Here is a 17,779-nt window from a genome sequence, read left to right on the forward strand (position 1 = left end):
AGAGTTTTTACGATCACCCTTTCTATATATATATACGTTGTATGCCCCAGGGGATAACTTATAACCCTTACCCTGAGGGCGTTGGGGGGGGGGGTTGTCCTCCCCAAGCAATAATTTCCGTACCTTTTAAATACCTTGAAAAATAGCTATCTTACAATTTTGATTGGATTTGCTTGGAGAAATGGTGGGCGGAAGAGGAGGGTTAGTTGCCCACCAATCACTTTTGACTATTTAAAAGGGTACTAGCCCTTTAAATTTCCAATCGAGTAAGTCTTTTTCGAAGTTTCAACAACAACAAACGGACGTCTCAAAATTTCTATCAAATGAATATCAGGAAAATATGCTGTGTGTGTGGGGGGGGGGGTGTATGCATCCTCCGATCACTCTGAATTTTGAAAAGAGCTCTAAAACTTCTGATTAGCAATCCAATGAGCCCCCTCTGAAATTTATACGATCACCCTTACTATATAAACCTCAAATACCCCCAGTAAGTAGCTTACAACCCTTGCTCTGAGGACTGTCGGGGGGTGGTGGTTGTTGTCCTCAAAAAAATAATTTTCAGAATTTTCAACTAAGTTTAACAAAATAGCCTTCTCAAAATTTTGGTTGAATGTATTTGGAGAAACGGTGGACGTGGGAGGGGTGTTAGCTGCCCTCCAATCACTTTCGACTATTAAAAGGAGCACTAGCCGTTTCAGTTGCCAATCAAATGAGCCATTTTCAAAGTTTCTACGGCTACTCCTTCGATACGAAGTGCCCTGGCCTAAGAGAAAAAAAAATAAGTAATACATTGTGCCCACATCGCTCTTTACTTAGGCAGCGCTGTTACGCTTGTGCTGCCTATGCTTATCTGGAGAGGTTTAAAGCTCTCAAAAGCTAGGCAAAATAACATAGTCAATCATCTTCGAAAGTGAAAATGCACGTTTTTTACCACAAGGGGGTTATTCCAGACAATTTGGTAATGTGTCTGAAGTTGCCCTTTAACAGGTGTCCAAAATAACCCCACTGGGACTCTATCGGTTGAACATGTGTCAAGCAAAGCAGAACAAGTGGCTGAGTTCTACAAAAGCAGAAACATCCTTAAGAATAACTAACTTGAAGCTACGAAGTGTAAATTTTATTGGAACTCCCGGTGAGAAGCTACAGAAGATATAAAAGGATTGAAAAATTACGGGACTTACCTTCAAAATTAATCTTATGGAAATTTTCCTGAAACGGTTAAAAATTGACATTTTGAACGAGCTTCTTTAATATATCGTTAAAAGAAATTTTTAATGATTTTTTTTATGGAATTTTGTAGATGGTTATTACAAATGGCCTGTACAGAGTAACCCCCTGTCCGGAATAACCCAGGTCTCCCCTATTCTTAATTCAAACTTTGAATGCCCACATAATTATTTTGTTTTATATTATTTGGGCTGAAGGGTCTTAAAACTGAATCACCATAGCGGTGTATTCTTTTCTTCTTCTTTTTTTACTCAGAAACTTATCCAATACTCAATATATTCTGGGTTAAGTCTTCCATATTCCTAAAAGCCAAAAACATTATATACAAACATTCTTACCAAAATTTTGGCCAAATTTTGTTGGCTAATTGATTTTGCTTGTTTATTTTCACGATTTCAACATGGTAACACTAAAGAAAATGTGGTTCTGCCCTAAAAGGTTCATAATGCTGCAATACTCAAATGAAATTTCTTAGAAAATAGTGGTTTTCAGTTATGAATACACCTGAGATACTTTTTGGAGATGGAATCAAAACAAAATATGAATATATTTTACGCAAAAAATATATACAAAATACATTTACAACTTATTGCAAAAATTATTGCAAAATTTAAATAGACATAAATTCAATGAGGCATTTGGGTTTTAACAGACTGCCATAGCAATAAGAATAAATGTCACGGTCAGAATAGGATTTACGATAAACAAAAAAAAAAAATAATTAGAACAAATGTATTCAATTGTACTTTTATAAGTCACAAAGGACCAAAACCTAAAACCATTGTCTCCTTTTCATTTCATATATATATATATATATATATATATATATATATATATATATATATATATATATATATATATATATATATATATATATATATATATATATATATATATATACATATATATATATATATATATATATATATATATATATATATATATATATATATATATATATATATATATATATATATATATATAGGTATATTATTTTATCTAAATAAATGAAATGAAACGAGACAACATTTTTAGATTTTGGTTTGTAGTATTTTTATAAAAGTGCAATTTAATACACTAGTTCTAATTTTTTTTTATCTTAAATCCTATACTGTACATAGATTCTGACCGTGACATTTATTCCTATTGCTATGCCAGTCTGTTGAAACTCAAATGCCTCATTAAGTTTAGCCTGGCACCGTCAAGTCTCTTCTTACTCTGTCAATGAACAAATGCCAGGTCAACGATAGACGGATTTCGTGAAGTTACTATCCGAACAAGAAAGGAAAACATGATTTGTTGAAATTTTCTTGATTGGTTCCGAATTCTTCACGGATTTTTTACTTCAAGGTGTTTTTCCAGGTGGACACGATGCTATTTCAAATATCCTTAAAGAGAGGCAAAATTTCAATATTTTATATAAGGAGACGGTGATGATTTAAGAAATTCTGAGTGGGTTAAATTCTGACATATTGAATGTGCTAATCAGAGGGAATTTTCTTACCTGGACCTGGTTTGAATTTGGTATGTATATTGAGCTAGCTGGGTTGACATACGTACTTCAAATATCTTGTTTGAGTCTTGTGTGTATACAGGTTAGCCCAGGATTTAGTTGCATACGTTGAATATCCTAAGTTGGATTCAGCTAAGTGTGTTCAGCTTCAGCTTGATGCGTTTCTTTATCGAATTGCTTAGGGCTAATTTCTTTTTTACGAATTTGGCTAGGTAGATTTATCTTTGCTCGGTTAATTTGTCGTTTTATGGTTTTGTCTACGTTGAGCAGTCTTTATACTTTCTTCTACGTTGAACTTGTCGCTTAATTGTTTCGCTATGGTTGAGGTGTCTGTACTGGGCTAATTTGTTTTTTCATGGTTTTGCCTAGGTTAAGATATCTGTGTTTTGTTAATTTTTTTGAGGAGTTGCTATATTTACTTGGCTGTGACCAGGGCCAAAGATAAATCCTTGGCGAACCGAGGACCAAGTGTGTTGGCACCCCTAGGTCCAAGCATTGTTTTCGGGGAGACACAAAGATTTACGGGGAAAATCTCCGAAAATTCGAGGATAATGGAAGCCCTGGACAGAAAGAAACTTTTGAGAGATGAGCTAAAAGTAATCTAAGAGAGAGGTGATACCAAGCTCTCAGCTACTATTCTTGGGAGACGTCTGATGGTTTACAAGCGTTTACGGGATTCCTGTATTGTTTTAAAATCACTTTTCTGTGAATAGACAGAAAAGCACTAAAGTGCACCTTGCACTTAAACTATATATCACATCAGTCCAGTTTTTGTTAAAAAAAATCGCTCAGTGTTTTTTTTTGCTCCCTTCGGCATTGTGTGCCTCCATGCCCGGGTCTATTTGGCCTCTGCGTCAATCCCAGCCTAGCTATGGCTATGAATTGTCCCTGTTGAGTTTAGTATGTTAAATATCTTATGTGTTGAGTTGAGTGCGCTACTTAGCCTAGATTGAGCTGGATGGAATTCGTTATTGAGGTAGGTGTGTCGGGGTAATGGAAAAAGTTATAGTTTGCTCATATTTATTGTTTTTTCTTTGCTATGATGAGGAGTTATCTACACTGTGCTTAAAAGGTAAAATTACACTAGAAAAAATTTATAATTAATAGGAGGTGACTAGGGTAGAATAAGAGTATATGTAGCTGTGTCAACGTTGGTGCTACCATAAGTTATCGTTAGTAGACTGTTACTGAAGGGGTGAAATTGTATCTATTAGATTTAATTGTCTTCATAACAAATATTCCTTTCAAGATACATGGATGGATTTTGCAGTGAATTAATGTTTTAAGTTCCAAGATTTGTCATCAAAGAACACTAAAAACTTTCAATCCAAAACGGTTTTATTAAAGTTTCAGGCAGTTTATTTCTTAGCCTAAGGTAATTCAGCGTCGCAGGAATGGATACGAAGTTTTACCTTTAAAAGGCCGATGATATGTCCAATTTCTTCCACAATTGGTGTAATATACAATAATTTCTTTGCAATGAAAATTACTCACCCAAGGCAGTAGTGACGGCTCCATGCTTTCCACAAGTGACACATCCCTTCAAATGCCAGTCCTGATATTTTTTAAGCTTCTTTAAGACGCAAGTGTCTGTTACGTCATAGGGAATGTTTTATAAATGAAACTGGTGCATGCTACGTACGCAACCATTTCAAGTGGAGGCTCTAGGGGCCCTAGCAGTCAATTCCAATAAAGGCTTTAAAAATCGATTCAATCGAGGCCCTAGCACCAATTCGATTGAGGCCCTAGCATCGAGTTTCACCGGAGGTCCCTAACCTAACCACCGAGGACCCTAGTAACAATTTCAACCAGAGGCTCTAAGGGCCTTAGCAATCAATTCCATCGAGGAACTTAGTAACCGATTCCAATGGAAGCCCTAGCATCCAATTCCATCCGGGGCCCCTAGCAACCAATTTCGCCAACAAGACGTTTTTCGAGGTGTTTCAAGATTGTTTTAGCTTTTATAAAATAGGAGAAAGTTTACATATGTTAAGTATAACGTAATCTTGCGTGATATGCTAGACTTCAGGGGGCCACGGGGAATCCCTGTTTGCAACTGAGGAGGACGCGCACGTAGGTGTTCCGTAAAGACATCGTAAACGTAAGTACAATTTAATACTTTAAGAGGTTTCATTTTTTTTCAAGGCCTTTTTCGCAGGGAATCTTTATTTTCTAACGATACTTTTGTCCGTATTAGGATTAGAAAGGAGTTCAGAAGGAGACACAGTCCTCTCGATGGGACAATGCCTTGGACATCTGGACCAGCTAGCCATTCTATTATTATTCTTCAGAAAATACCTTTCAGTGGAAACGTTCTCCGAGCGTGTAACTATCTAGCAAAGCTATTGATTTGATAATGATTTAAGAAAATGATTACGTATTGTAGTTTTATCCTGAAACAAAAGATCTAAAAAATAAAGACTTTTAATTATACAACCAAATTTTATTCATAAAAAACGTTATAAAATCATAAAATCATCGAAAAACAAACGTTAAAAAAAGTTTATAAAGGATAAAATAGAAGCAAAAAGAACCACGAATTAAAGAAAGGCAGGGGCTCTAGCAACCAATTCTAGAGGAGTGGGTTGTTATTAGAAGTAAATCCAAACCACATTAAGAGCTTTTTCTGTGAGGTCTAAGTGAAAATGCTTCGTTTCTATTGCTCTATTGATGCGCCTGCCTGTTGCATTCCATTAATTCAAGTCTTGATAGTAGCAAAATCACCTTTTGAGAAATGAAACATTCGAAACAACAAAAATGAGAATGATTTTTTCTTTTCGTTATTTCTGAGAAGTTTTAATGAAATTGCCATGTGTCTTTGAGCCCTGACTGTACTAATTCACGCCAACGTGGTAATATGTGGCTAAATCAGCTTAGCAAGCAATTCCAGAGCCGTTGGTTGCTATTAAAGGTAAATTTAAGCCTTTAAAAATTATTTATGAGAGATATTAATGAAAATACTTTGTTTCTTTGGCTGATGTTGGACTGCAGTCCCCCTACGCCAAAAAAATTCTTTTAACACCTCTCATTTTAATTCTGAGCTGCACAATTTATCAGTCCAAGCAATCCACGTCAGTGAGTAATACTAAGGATAGCACACGGCACCTTCGTCTTCTGTTACCCTCGAGCACCTCATCATCATTCTTAAGACATTTTCCGGATATTTTCTTGTTAAAAATCCCGCGTTAAATCCATTGGTTCATGTTTTTGCAGGCAAACCTCCATGATATACCTTGTTAATATACCTTTTAACCTAGCCCAGTTTTATGTTTTGACAAAATAAATGAACCTAGTAACATATAAGCAAGTTTCTCATCAATTATCATTTTAGGTTTATTTTATAAATCGTAAAATTTTTCTAAATTACGGGCAGCCTCAGTCACCCCCCCCCCTCTTAATGAGAATTATGTTGAGGGCACTATATACAAAAAGTGAAATGTCTCATTTTTCCTTGATACAAATGGATTTTCAGATTGTTACGAATTTACTCCTATTGCCTAGACTGGTAATATATTTTTGGTTAAGTGTTAGTATTGTTCTAATCAATTTAACTGATAGAATATTTTTTCAATAAATTTCGAGTTTAATATTTTGTAGAGTTCGACGGCTGCTGCTGAAATACCACTTGGAATTGGATACATTATTGTCTATTCTATAACTGATCGTTGTTCGTTTGGATTTGCCCAAAGAATTCTTGTAAAATTGCGGGAATCAGACGCAGAGAAATTCATTTTCTTAATTGGAAACAAATTAGATCTTCAACATCTTCGTCAGGTATGCAATAAAACTTTTTTTTTATTGTTTTTTTTTTAATGTCAGTGAGTTAGCCTTAGTGTTATTATTTTTTTTAACCATCTAGCAAGAGGTTTGAAAATGGTCTGTTTCTCAGCACACTTTAAATTATGAAAAATTATAACTTGACCTTCTCTTTTAAAAAGTCTGTCAAAAAGCATGTATTTTTTATAACTTTTCTAAGAAATATAATCCTGTCTAAACTATGCCGCAACTATTGCATATTATTATTTTGTACTCTATCCGACATACAAATTGAGAATATCTTGCTTTATGTCGTTCACATTGTTTTCTTTTTTTTCCGTTTTCTTCTTCATCGTCGTTTTTTTCACAAATTCTTTTCCTCTAAAAACCTGACACTCTTCTGGGGGATATGTGCGCACACAAAAGGTGCTACCTACCTTATATAATCATTGTAAGGAGTTACTGTTCCTTGTTTCTGTATTCGCCTTGAGTTCATCTCGTTTTGCTCATATCTTTGGTTAATATTTAAGATTTGCTCATCTTAGTAGAGAAAAGCTTCATTGACAGTTAGTTCTTCAATAAGTCTTGTCTGAAATTCCTACTGAACTTAATGTTAGATGTTAAAGAAAATTATAAGACAAGAAATTCTAGCAGCCTCCCCAGAGAGGTTATGCAAAGTCTCTCACTTTTGCTACAATACTTTTTCATTTTGTCCTTGCACCATTGTGCTAAATGTGGTACTGTGTGCCGCAAATTTTTTTATTTTAATAATTCAATAGCTTAGAAAAGCTTCATTAACAGTTAGTTCTTCAATAAGTCTTGTCTGAACTTCCTACTGAACTTAATGTTAGATGTTATAGAAAATTATAAGACAAGAAATTCTAGCAGCCTCCCCAGAGAGGTTATGCAAAGTCTCTCACTTTTGCTACAATACTTTTTCATTTAGCCTTGCACCATTGTGCTAAATGTGGTACTGTGTGCCGCAAAATTTTTTTATTTTAATAATTCAATAGCTTAGAAAAGCTTCATTTACAGTTAGTTCTTCAATAAGTCTTGTCTGAAATTCCTACTAAACTTAATGTTAGATGTTATAGAAAATTATAAGACAAGAAATTCTAGCAGCCTCCCCAGAGAGGTTATGCAAAGTCTCTCACTTTTGCTACAATACTTTTTCATTTATCCTTGCACCATTGTGCTAAATGTGGTACTATGTGCCGCAATTTTTTTTATTTTAATAATTCAACAGCTTAGAAAAGCTTCATTTACAGTTAGTTCTTCAATAAGTCTTGTCTGAAATTCCTACTGAACTTAATGTTAGATGTTATAGAAAATTATAAGACAAGAAATTCTAGCAGCCTCCCCAGAGAGTTTATGCAAAGTCTCTCACTTTTGCTACAATACTTTTTCATTTAGCCTTGCACCATTGTGCTAAATGTGGTACTGTGTGCCGCAAATTTTTTTTTATTTTAATAACTCAATAGCTTAGAAAAGCTTCATTTACAGTTAGTTCTTCAATAAGTCTTGTCTGAAATTCCTACTGAACTTAATGTTAGATGTTATAGAAAATTATAAGATAAGAAATTCTAGCAGCCTCCCCAGAGAGTTTATGCAAAGTCTCTCACTTCTGCTACAATACTTTTTCATTTAGCCTTGCACCACAGTACTAAATGTGGTACTGTGTGCCGCAAATTTTTTTTTATTTTATTAATGCAACTTCTTAACTCAGCATTGTTTATGGCTCAACTGGGCTTATTCCATTTGTGGCTACCTCGCAGTTTTTGCTTTCATAAGACATGAGTCATTTTAAAGCTTCAAAATGTGATATTTATTTGTTATTTATCAGTGTTTTTGTCTTGTGACCAGAATTAAAGAGGAAAGTATTCTAAAAGGTCCTGTAAAAGCACAGTCTCAATAAATATTATCAATACGTATAAAAATATATATTACCCATTAAATTTAAAAATGCCAAGACAGAGTGCACAAAAAAAAGATTAGAATGAAATAAAATCGACACTTCAACAAAAACGTCTATAACTGCATTGGTTTAGCAATGATTATTATCAATTGGATCAGTTTTGAATTTAAAATTTTTCTTTCATCAGCTAATACAAACCTTTGTATTGGAAATTCATTTCAGTTCAGTTCAGTTCCTTTTATTATTACAACAAAAATATTAACAAGAGCACTGTTCCAATGGTCTCCATAAGGCTCCATTGCCCGTAGTATGGAGGCTAAATAACACTAAACTTAAAAAAAATAATTAAAATAATTCAATTCATTAAGATAATACAATAATACAAAAAACTCAAGCAACAAGAGAAAACACCAATCCTTGATCGATCCCCAGATTTAACACCTATTGATCCTTTTAACCCATACAGTGCATAGGGCAAAAACAGCTACCATCCAAGCCCCTGTAATGATAATATAATAAGTCATCTGGATGATAATAATAAGTCAAACAATAACAAAAAAAATAAAATTAAACTAATTAGTGTCATAATTAATACTTTAAATATCCATTTTATATTTCAATGTAAGAAAATTCTTGAGCTGAGTTTTAAAAGTACCGAACGAGTGATTGTCATAGATTTCACCCGGGAGTGTGTTCCATGCCTTAGGATACGTGACGGAAGGATTAAAATCAGACCTGGCTGTTTTGGTCTGCGGAATTTGCATGTGGTTTCTATTTCAAAGGGTGTACGAATTTTTATCTTGCATGAAATCTTGGAAAAAAATTGAAATCACCGAGGCAACTCACCATGGATGAACTTAAAAATAATGGTTGCACATGACATAGCATATACAGCGCTTTAGTTAGGAGGTTATGATGAGAATGCAAATTTGTTTTATAATAATTACAACAGCTTTCTGTTGGATTGCTTTAATTTGGTTCTGCAGAGAAGGAAGTTTTGACACCAAAATTATGCTAGAGTAAGTCATGGTTAAATCAGAGAAAAATACATTGTATGTAAAATTGATCCCGGAGATGTGTGTTTTAATTTACGAGTGATGCCCAGATTTTGCGAAAGTTTTGCTCCGATCATCTCAATATGCTTCTTGAAAGACAGATTTTCATCCATTAAAACACCAAGAATTCTCACATATCTTTCCGTGGGTCGACATAATGGTCCATTACATGTCTGAAGTACAGTAAACGATAGATATATCTGTTTTGTCCTCAAAAATATCAGATAGTGTGATTTCAATACATTCAGAGCAAGCAAGTTGGAGTCAAACCACAAGTATATTTTTCCAAAAGAATTTCAAGTTTGGATCTCAATACCAACTCTGTCCACTCAGCACAGGTGACGTTACTATCATCAGCAAATGCCACTAAGATTTCAATGTTATTAGTCTCATCAGCATTCGAGGGAGGGAATTTGTTGCTGCAACACAGATTGCAGCAAGCGCTAGGAACATTATTAGAAACAACATTACAAAGGTCATTTATATGGATTAAGAACAGTCTCAGCCCGAGGATAGAGCCTTGTGGCACACCGAAATCAACATCAAAAGACGGTAGAGTATCCAGATTAAACGAATTTTTTCGTTCAAGAAGATAAGATCCAAACCATGTTAAAGCTGATCCTTTTATACCTATATTGGATAACCCAGCTAATACCTATATAAGCTAGCCCAGAAGAATACGATGAGATAAACTGTCGAATGCCTTTGTTACATCAAGAAAAATAGTAGCGGGTATCTTACCAGATTCAAGGGCACTATAAATGAAATTTAATAAAACTGCACAAGCTTGTTCCGTTTTTTGCTTAGAGCGGAAGCCGAATTTTCCCTCATGGAGAGACTTTTTAGCTTCCAGAAAGCTAATAAGTCGTTTCTGCATAGGTCTCTCAAATATATTTGAGAAAATGACAGCATTGAAATCGGTCGATAATTAGACTGATCACTTTTATTTCCACCCTTGAATAGTGCTATCATCCTAGCTGCTCTAAGGGATCTGGGAAAAGCACTTTGCTCTAAAATCATATTTACAAGTTCAGCTAAAGGAGCAACTATAGCCGAAAGAACGTGCTTAATAGCTTTTGTTGGGATATAATCAGGTCCAGACGAACAAGAGTCATGTAGTCCAAAAACAATTCTTGTAACTTTAATCTCCGTTACAGGTTCAACGACAATGGACTTTAGGCAAGACAGCCCCATATATTTTAGCTCCTCATCCTCGCTAGCAGAACGAGATCGTGATTCTATCTTTCCTACTATATTACCACCAACTGATGCAAAAAAAGAAGCGAGAGAATTTTTTACTAAAGTCAGATCTTCCACTGTATTTTCATTCTAAACCAGTTTAGATGGAAGATGGGGAATACGGGAAGTTCGTCCTGTATTTGACATTTGACACTGATATTTGACAAACAAATTGCTATAGGTAATCGAAGTCATGATTTTAACAATTTTGTTTTAATATTAAATGACCCAGAATTAAAAACTTTCTCAAATTTTCAGTCAATATTGACAGTTTAGTCCTAAGTCAGAGAGAAGGAGTCAATAATGAAGCTGACTTCGAAACTTATCAGAAAATAACAGTCCCCGTTCTATAAGTTATAATATATATTTTAATTTGATTAAGTTTATGTCAGTTAAGCCTACTGTGAAAAGCAGATGCATATTTGTGGTTAGTATAAAATGTCTATTGTCTGTTTATATTTAGATACGAACAGTATTCATCAAAATTAAAAGTGGTGTAAAGACGGAGTACGAAAAGAGATAAAAACAAAAGCAACTTTGCATTTGAACAAAATATTAGGAAATTCAAATTGGTCCAGGAGTGCTTGTCATTTATTCACATTTGATTCAAGTTGACTAAGTCTTCTTTCCTTTATACGATGTTTCTTCAATCTATTACTATTCGATACCATAAGGAGATACGCAAAAGAAATTTGGCATATCTGCAGAATTAGCTTCGTCTTGTCTTTTTTTCCAGAAAAAATTTTTCCAGAAAGAATTTTCCAGCAATGAACATTTGGCAACAAGAAGTCAGACCGATTGAATGAGAGCTTGTAGTAGTATTATATAGCTCAAAAAATCCAAAAATACGTTAAAAGGTTCTTGTAGGCAATGATTGATCCGTGTCAGGCTCAGCGACGCGACAGATGTGGTAGATTGAAACAGTTGATGCGCCCTTCAATGTTGAGGTAACAGGCAAACCCTGGTACTAGAATGATTTGTCCAGAGACGGGAAGACACGTGGTGAGGTGTTTTAAATAGACACATAAATAAACTTGGATAATGAAGTTAACTACATGGTTTATTTACGGTGTTACCTTTTTTAACAATTATAATACATGGCATTTTGTTTTTAGGCTGTTGATAAAATAGAGTTCTAATCTTGGATTTACCTTATGCATGTCTATATTTTTGTTGGCCTCCTCTACAAAAGTCCTTTAAAACAGAATTATTGAGAAGGACGTTTGGATGATATTTTCAGTGAGGTTTAGCAGCAAAAAGTTGATCCCAACTGATAGTTGTGGCTGGTTGATTTTGCTGTAGAACAGTAATTGCAAGTTTAAGTTGCCTTGACTTTTTCAATAAGCAGTATTTTCGCAGAATGACGAGAATTTTTGAGAGATATGATAAGCTGACAAATATCTGTGCACCTGTGTGAATATTCAATAGATGTAAGAAACTCAGACAGCTTGTAAAAATTATTTGGCACAGTGATTGGGCAATATGAGGAATATTGGTCAGCTTGTTTTCTTTTCTAAAGTTCGGGGTGTGACAATCCAGCACCAAATTAGTCAGGGCCTGTACCGCCATCAATAACGATTCTGAATAGCAATAACAGAAATTCGAAATAATTTCTGGGAAGTCTTGGGGTGCCAAAAATACTTGGCAAACTTGATTTTTTTTTTTTCAATTAAGTTTAATGACTAGCAGTGCAAGAATACAATTTCTTCTTTTTTCTTTTTTTGCTTATCATTGCAAGAAACCAGAAGCAATTATATTTTGCTTTGAAATGTTGGTCAGTATCAAGGACCAGGAGAAGGGAGTTCTGAAGATATGAACTTTGAGGTATGTAATGATGTAGTGAGGTATGTAGGTATGTCGGTATGTGATGAGGACTTTATCGCCACTTTTGAGGTTTTCTTTGTCATGGCGAACTCTTCTGACATGGAGCTAAAGCTTTTTTGGCTCTAAGGACTGTATACAAATTTTAGAACAATATATTCTTCGTAAATATTCACTTCTTGTTCTAAAATCAGTGTAAGACAATTAATCAGTACTAAAGTAGCTCAAACATTTGAAAGAATAAAGTCCCATATGCAGTCAGATACTAAATTGAGATACAGTCTCAATGCCCAATGGGGTATCAGATACCCAATTGAGACCAAAGGGCTGTCTTGATGCATGGTCTATCAAAGGTCAGACTTATGGAAATGTCAAATCGGCTAGTGGAAAGAGAACAATCAAGAAAGAGAAAATGTGGCAGAGTGATAGAAATAATGTAGCTTACACACGAAATTACATTGATCAATGTGCAAGTATATTGATCCCGAATAATATTGAACACTTAGCCAAGCTTGAGAAAAACATGTGAAATGTGTAGTTTCTGGGGTCAAAGAGCTTACAATTGGAACCACAAAATGGGAAACAATGGCAAGATAGTAATCCTCAAATTTGAATATTAGCTTGGCTATGGATCTACGAATAAGAAAGAAATCATTTTCAGGCATATCATCCCAATAATTAGTCAGAGGAAAAACTACATATATAACTACATCCCCGAAACAAAATGGCATCAAAAATTTTAATAAACTTCCAAAAACCATCTATGAATACTGGGTGAGCTATTTACATCTGGTTCCGCAACTAGTCTGGAAACTGTGTATCAACACAGCAGCGATCTGACCACCTACGATACTTTTACTACAAGGTAAGGCTGTGACACAGCAGTTAGATTACCAAACAGTTATTTTTTCATCAGCAAAGACAAACCATCTCAGAGCCTACGACAAGTAGCCTTTGTTTGTTCGAGAACCAGATTTTGAGTAAACAAGAATTCAAGGAGACAATCAGTATCACTAAACAAGAAATGATCCTGGAGATCGTCCACACCAAACGAAGAGCAGAAATAGAGCTAGACCAAAAGTTAAGCTTTAGTATCACTTTTCATGGATGTTCTGTGATAAAATGTTTAATGGCACCTGGGTCAATAAAGTTCTTCAATAGAAACTAAGCGATAGTGCACTTAAAACTAAAATGCAGATTATGTGATGATTTGCAGAGAGCACAAATCAAAGCTTTTGTACAAGAATAGCGCAACAAAACGGGTGGCTACACTAACCATATTTGAAGTATCCCACATGCAAATGCACACTGGCCATAAGACTGGTATGCAAAGCATCAATACGAAAAGCGTTTGAAACACAAATGGGGTCTTCCCCATTGTTTGAAACATTCCTGTGTTTGAAACACAAACACAGTGGGGTCTTCCTAAAAAAAAAGTCTTTTACATCCTATGATAGTTGGGAACAAATAGCAGAACCAACATCTTTCATTGACTTAAATGGAAGCTTAAATCGTTATATTTTTCAAATTCTGCTTGTACTGCATAAGTTAGCAATTAGCTTACAAAGACCAACTTCTTTCACCAGAAGCCTAACATAAACTGCTAGTTAATGAATTGTACTGTCAAGTAGGACTTCGGGATCGCTGCCTATTAAGTACAGTACAATTGAATCAGCACACGTTTGTTTCTTTTACAATTTCTTTCAAGACATTTTTCTCTTTACAGGGTTCTGCTATATCTCCACTTCCTTATCAACAGACATGCTCAAGGAAAGCTTCTAGAGAATTACACATTTTAAGATCCAACAGAGGCTTGAGAGTATGATTATGGGGGCTTGGTAAGAGAGTTAAATAGTAATTATTGGGGGAAGACAAAAACAAAACATAATATACTCATGCAGAACCTTCCACTTTTAAAAATCTTCAGGTAACATAAATTTACTCAATTTCTCTCGGTTGTTTCATTGATACACAAAGGTGGCTAAAATAACTTCTTGAAAAATGTAATATGCAATCTTTCTTTTTCGACCAAACACTCGCAGCTGTCTGTACCGCTACACTACGAATGCTACTCGTATTGCATAAAAATTTCGCTTTAAGAGTTCAACTTCTATGACTTTTTTCAGGTTATTGGCTTTCTTAATACAGCTTGCTACCTTTAAACAACATTGGGTGCTAGTAATTCATGAACCTATAAGAGCCATGTTAAAGGATAAGAATCAATGCCAACGACGACAAAAAAGATTTTTTTTAGTGAGTTTGCACGTGAGTTTGTGTGGATTAACAAATAGAAAGGAGAAGTAAATCTCATTAATTTAAGAAACAGTTCATGCAGCCAAAGATCATTGGATTGATTGATAGATTGTCTTTATTTTTCTTACATGTTTTTTTTTAATATTTTTACTATTAGGTATATTCAAAAGACCTCCTTTAGACTTGAAGTGAATTAAATTAAACTTTATTAGGCAAAAAAATACACAGTCTAATCATTCAATAAGTAGTAATGTAAGAAGAAGCAAAGACCTGAAAACGAACGACTACAACAATCAATATCCATAAATTCAGCTAAATAACTAACAATAAATAAAGTAAATATATTACTGCAAAAAAGGCTTAATGTGGGGGTAAGACTATGCAATAAGTAACAGATTTAATTACACTATATCAACAGATATACTTTTTGATAAGGTAAAAACTTTTTGATAAGGAAACAGAGCTTTTAAATTAAAATATAGCTTTAATCATTTTGTTCATTCTATATTTCAGTTTACGAGAATTCTATTAGAAAAGGGTTGTTTTTTCTTGTTTTGATAGCAAAAAAGCAAGCCGAACAAAGGGTAAAACGGAAAAGGTGGCCATTTAATTAAACACTAAGCTATGGTTTTATAAAATTTGAATAGAAATTCCCACTCTTGATTCACCTTTTTTAGTTTTTTTTTTTTCTTTTTATGACTAGATCTTTTTTTCCAGGTTCGATACGATGAAGGTCGAGAGCTGGCTGTGCGTTATGGCTGCAGTTTTCAGGAGCTTTCAGCAGCTGATTGTGAATACTCAGAACTAAGATCTCAATTTGATAACTTTTTTAGTCAATGTATAAAATCATGTTCTAATGTTAAAGTTCTAGATACAAGGCATAGAAAACGGCCAGTGTTGAATGTTTCTAAAATGTTACCAGCATTTCTTAGGACAGATACTCCTAGTGTTGAAAAAAGAAGTAAAAGTGTTGCAAGTTCTCTTCCAGATTTAGCTTCCACAATCAAGGATGTTTTTAAAAAGAAGTCTGTATAAGCTAGCTTTTGGCTGATGTGCATAAACGTTGTTTTGTTTAAAGTTATTTGCCTGGCTTGTGCTTCTGTTGTAGAAGAATTGACCGTTGGGACCATAGAATGTTACTCTATTGTAAACTGACGAAGATAAAGGTGACTTTGATATCCTTTTTCACTATTCGATAAACATCAAAGTTAGTTTTATTAATTTTACAATTCTAATAAGGAGGGCAAAGGCCACCTTTAGTTAGAAGGGGCGAAACAAGGAGATGAAACTTGGATTTTCTTGAAAGGAATCTTCAAAAATAGCAAAATTGACTGTTGGAACCATAGAGCGTTACTCTATTGTAAACTGACGAATATAAAGGTGACTTTGATTACCTTTTCCCCTATTCGATAAACATCAAAGGAAGTTTTATTAATTTTAAAATTCTAATAAGGAGGACAAAGGCCACCTTTAGTTAGAAGGGGCAAAACAAGGAGATGAAACTATTCCTGTCTTTTGAAAAGTCTAATGCTACAAAAATCTTCTAAATTCTTCTATAAAAATTTTATGTTCCTTTAGGCAATTCTAATATTGTGCTTGAATTTTCTTGAAAGGAATCCTCAAAAATAGCAAGATTGTTATTTTGAAATGGAAGTTTCACTTCAACTACTAACAACTCACTGCCACATTAAGCCAACTGAGGAAAGAACGTTCACGGATGCTCCTCTTCCATCCTAATACATCTAAAGCCTCTTTCTTTACAGCTTCCCATGAAATTTCAATTTCCGATAGATATTACTTACAATCTCCTTTCACCTAATTTGGGGACGACAAGCTTTACGTTTGGCCCTGGATAATTTGCCGATAAGGAAGATTTTCAGAAATCTGTTATCTTTCATCCCCAGAGCGTATCCTATTCATCTCAACTGTTTCTTATTATTGCCGTATAAAGCGGACAGGACCACATTTTTCGTACAGATTACTGTTTGTAGTACGGTCTGTCAGGTGGGTATCAAAAGCAGTCCGTAGAAAATTCCTCAAGATAAAATCTAATAAATCCTCTTCCGTCTGTCGGTGCATCCACATTTCACAACTATTCTTGACTTGTCATCACTGTAACTTCCAACATTCTAATTTTGGTTTACATGGTTTACAGACACATCTCTCTATTCTTCCAAGCTTTTTTAAATTGTCAAAACAAATTATGGGCATCGGCTATTCTACTTTTGACATATTCACTGCATCCATCATCTTTACTGATACTAGTACCTAGATAAGTGAAGTTTTCCACTGAATCGATCTTCCCGTTACCGAGTATCACCTCTTTACCTTCACTTGTTCTCCATCTAAGTAACTTGCTCTTTCTAACATTAATTTTTAAGTATTTTCTTGCACCCTGAGCTCTCAGAACCTCCAAAGAATTATTCATTCGGCTAGCATTTCCATCTAGGACGCTCAAATCATCAGTATAATCTAAGTGTAGAAGATTTATACTTTTCCATTTGATTCCATGCGTTCCCATAGCCTGTGCCGTGTTCCTTAAAACAAAGCCCATCAAAATACTCTATATAAATTGGGATGGAACACAAACCTTTTCAATTCCTAATTCAATAAGAAACCAGTAACTAACCTCATTTCCTGCCTTAACCACAACAGCGTTATTCTTCGACATAGCACTAATCACTTTCTTGTACTTATCTGGCATACCATACAAGGATAGGACTTTCGCTAGAGCTCTTCTATCGGCAGAATCAAAGACTTGCTCATAATCTATAAGGCTAAGGACTAAAGGAATCTGGTGACTCAGGCACTTCTCTATTGTTAATCTAAAAGTAAAAATTTGGTCGCTAAGAACACACTATTCTTCGCTTAAAACTTCCTTTACAGCATGTCAAAGTCTAAAACGCATTATCGGGCTGTTTAATTTATTTCCGACAGAAATCGGACTATTGCCCCTACAATCACCATACTCACTCTTGCCACTTTCCTCATAGAGGGGTT

At 34.6% G+C, this 17,779-nt stretch overlaps 1 protein-coding gene across 2 annotated transcripts in view; it reads left to right on the forward strand.

The window, feature by feature from the left end:
* The window catches only part of LOC136037032 (ras-related and estrogen-regulated growth inhibitor-like protein), a 234,150-nt gene extending 216,715 nt beyond the window's left edge, over positions 1-17,435 (forward strand). For both annotated transcript variants that reach the window (XM_065719447.1, XM_065719446.1), the window contains exons 5-6: positions 6,338-6,514; positions 15,497-17,435. In XM_065719447.1, the coding sequence (XP_065575519.1) occupies positions 6,338-6,514; positions 15,497-15,814 (495 nt within the window). In that variant the 3' untranslated portion in view covers positions 15,815-17,435. The remainder of the gene's footprint in view (positions 1-6,337; positions 6,515-15,496) is intronic.
* The last annotated feature ends 344 nt before the right edge of the window (positions 17,436-17,779 follow it).

Source organism: Artemia franciscana, chromosome 16, assembly GCF_032884065.1.
Source record: "Artemia franciscana chromosome 16, ASM3288406v1, whole genome shotgun sequence".
Lineage (NCBI taxonomy): Eukaryota > Metazoa > Arthropoda > Branchiopoda > Anostraca > Artemiidae > Artemia > Artemia franciscana.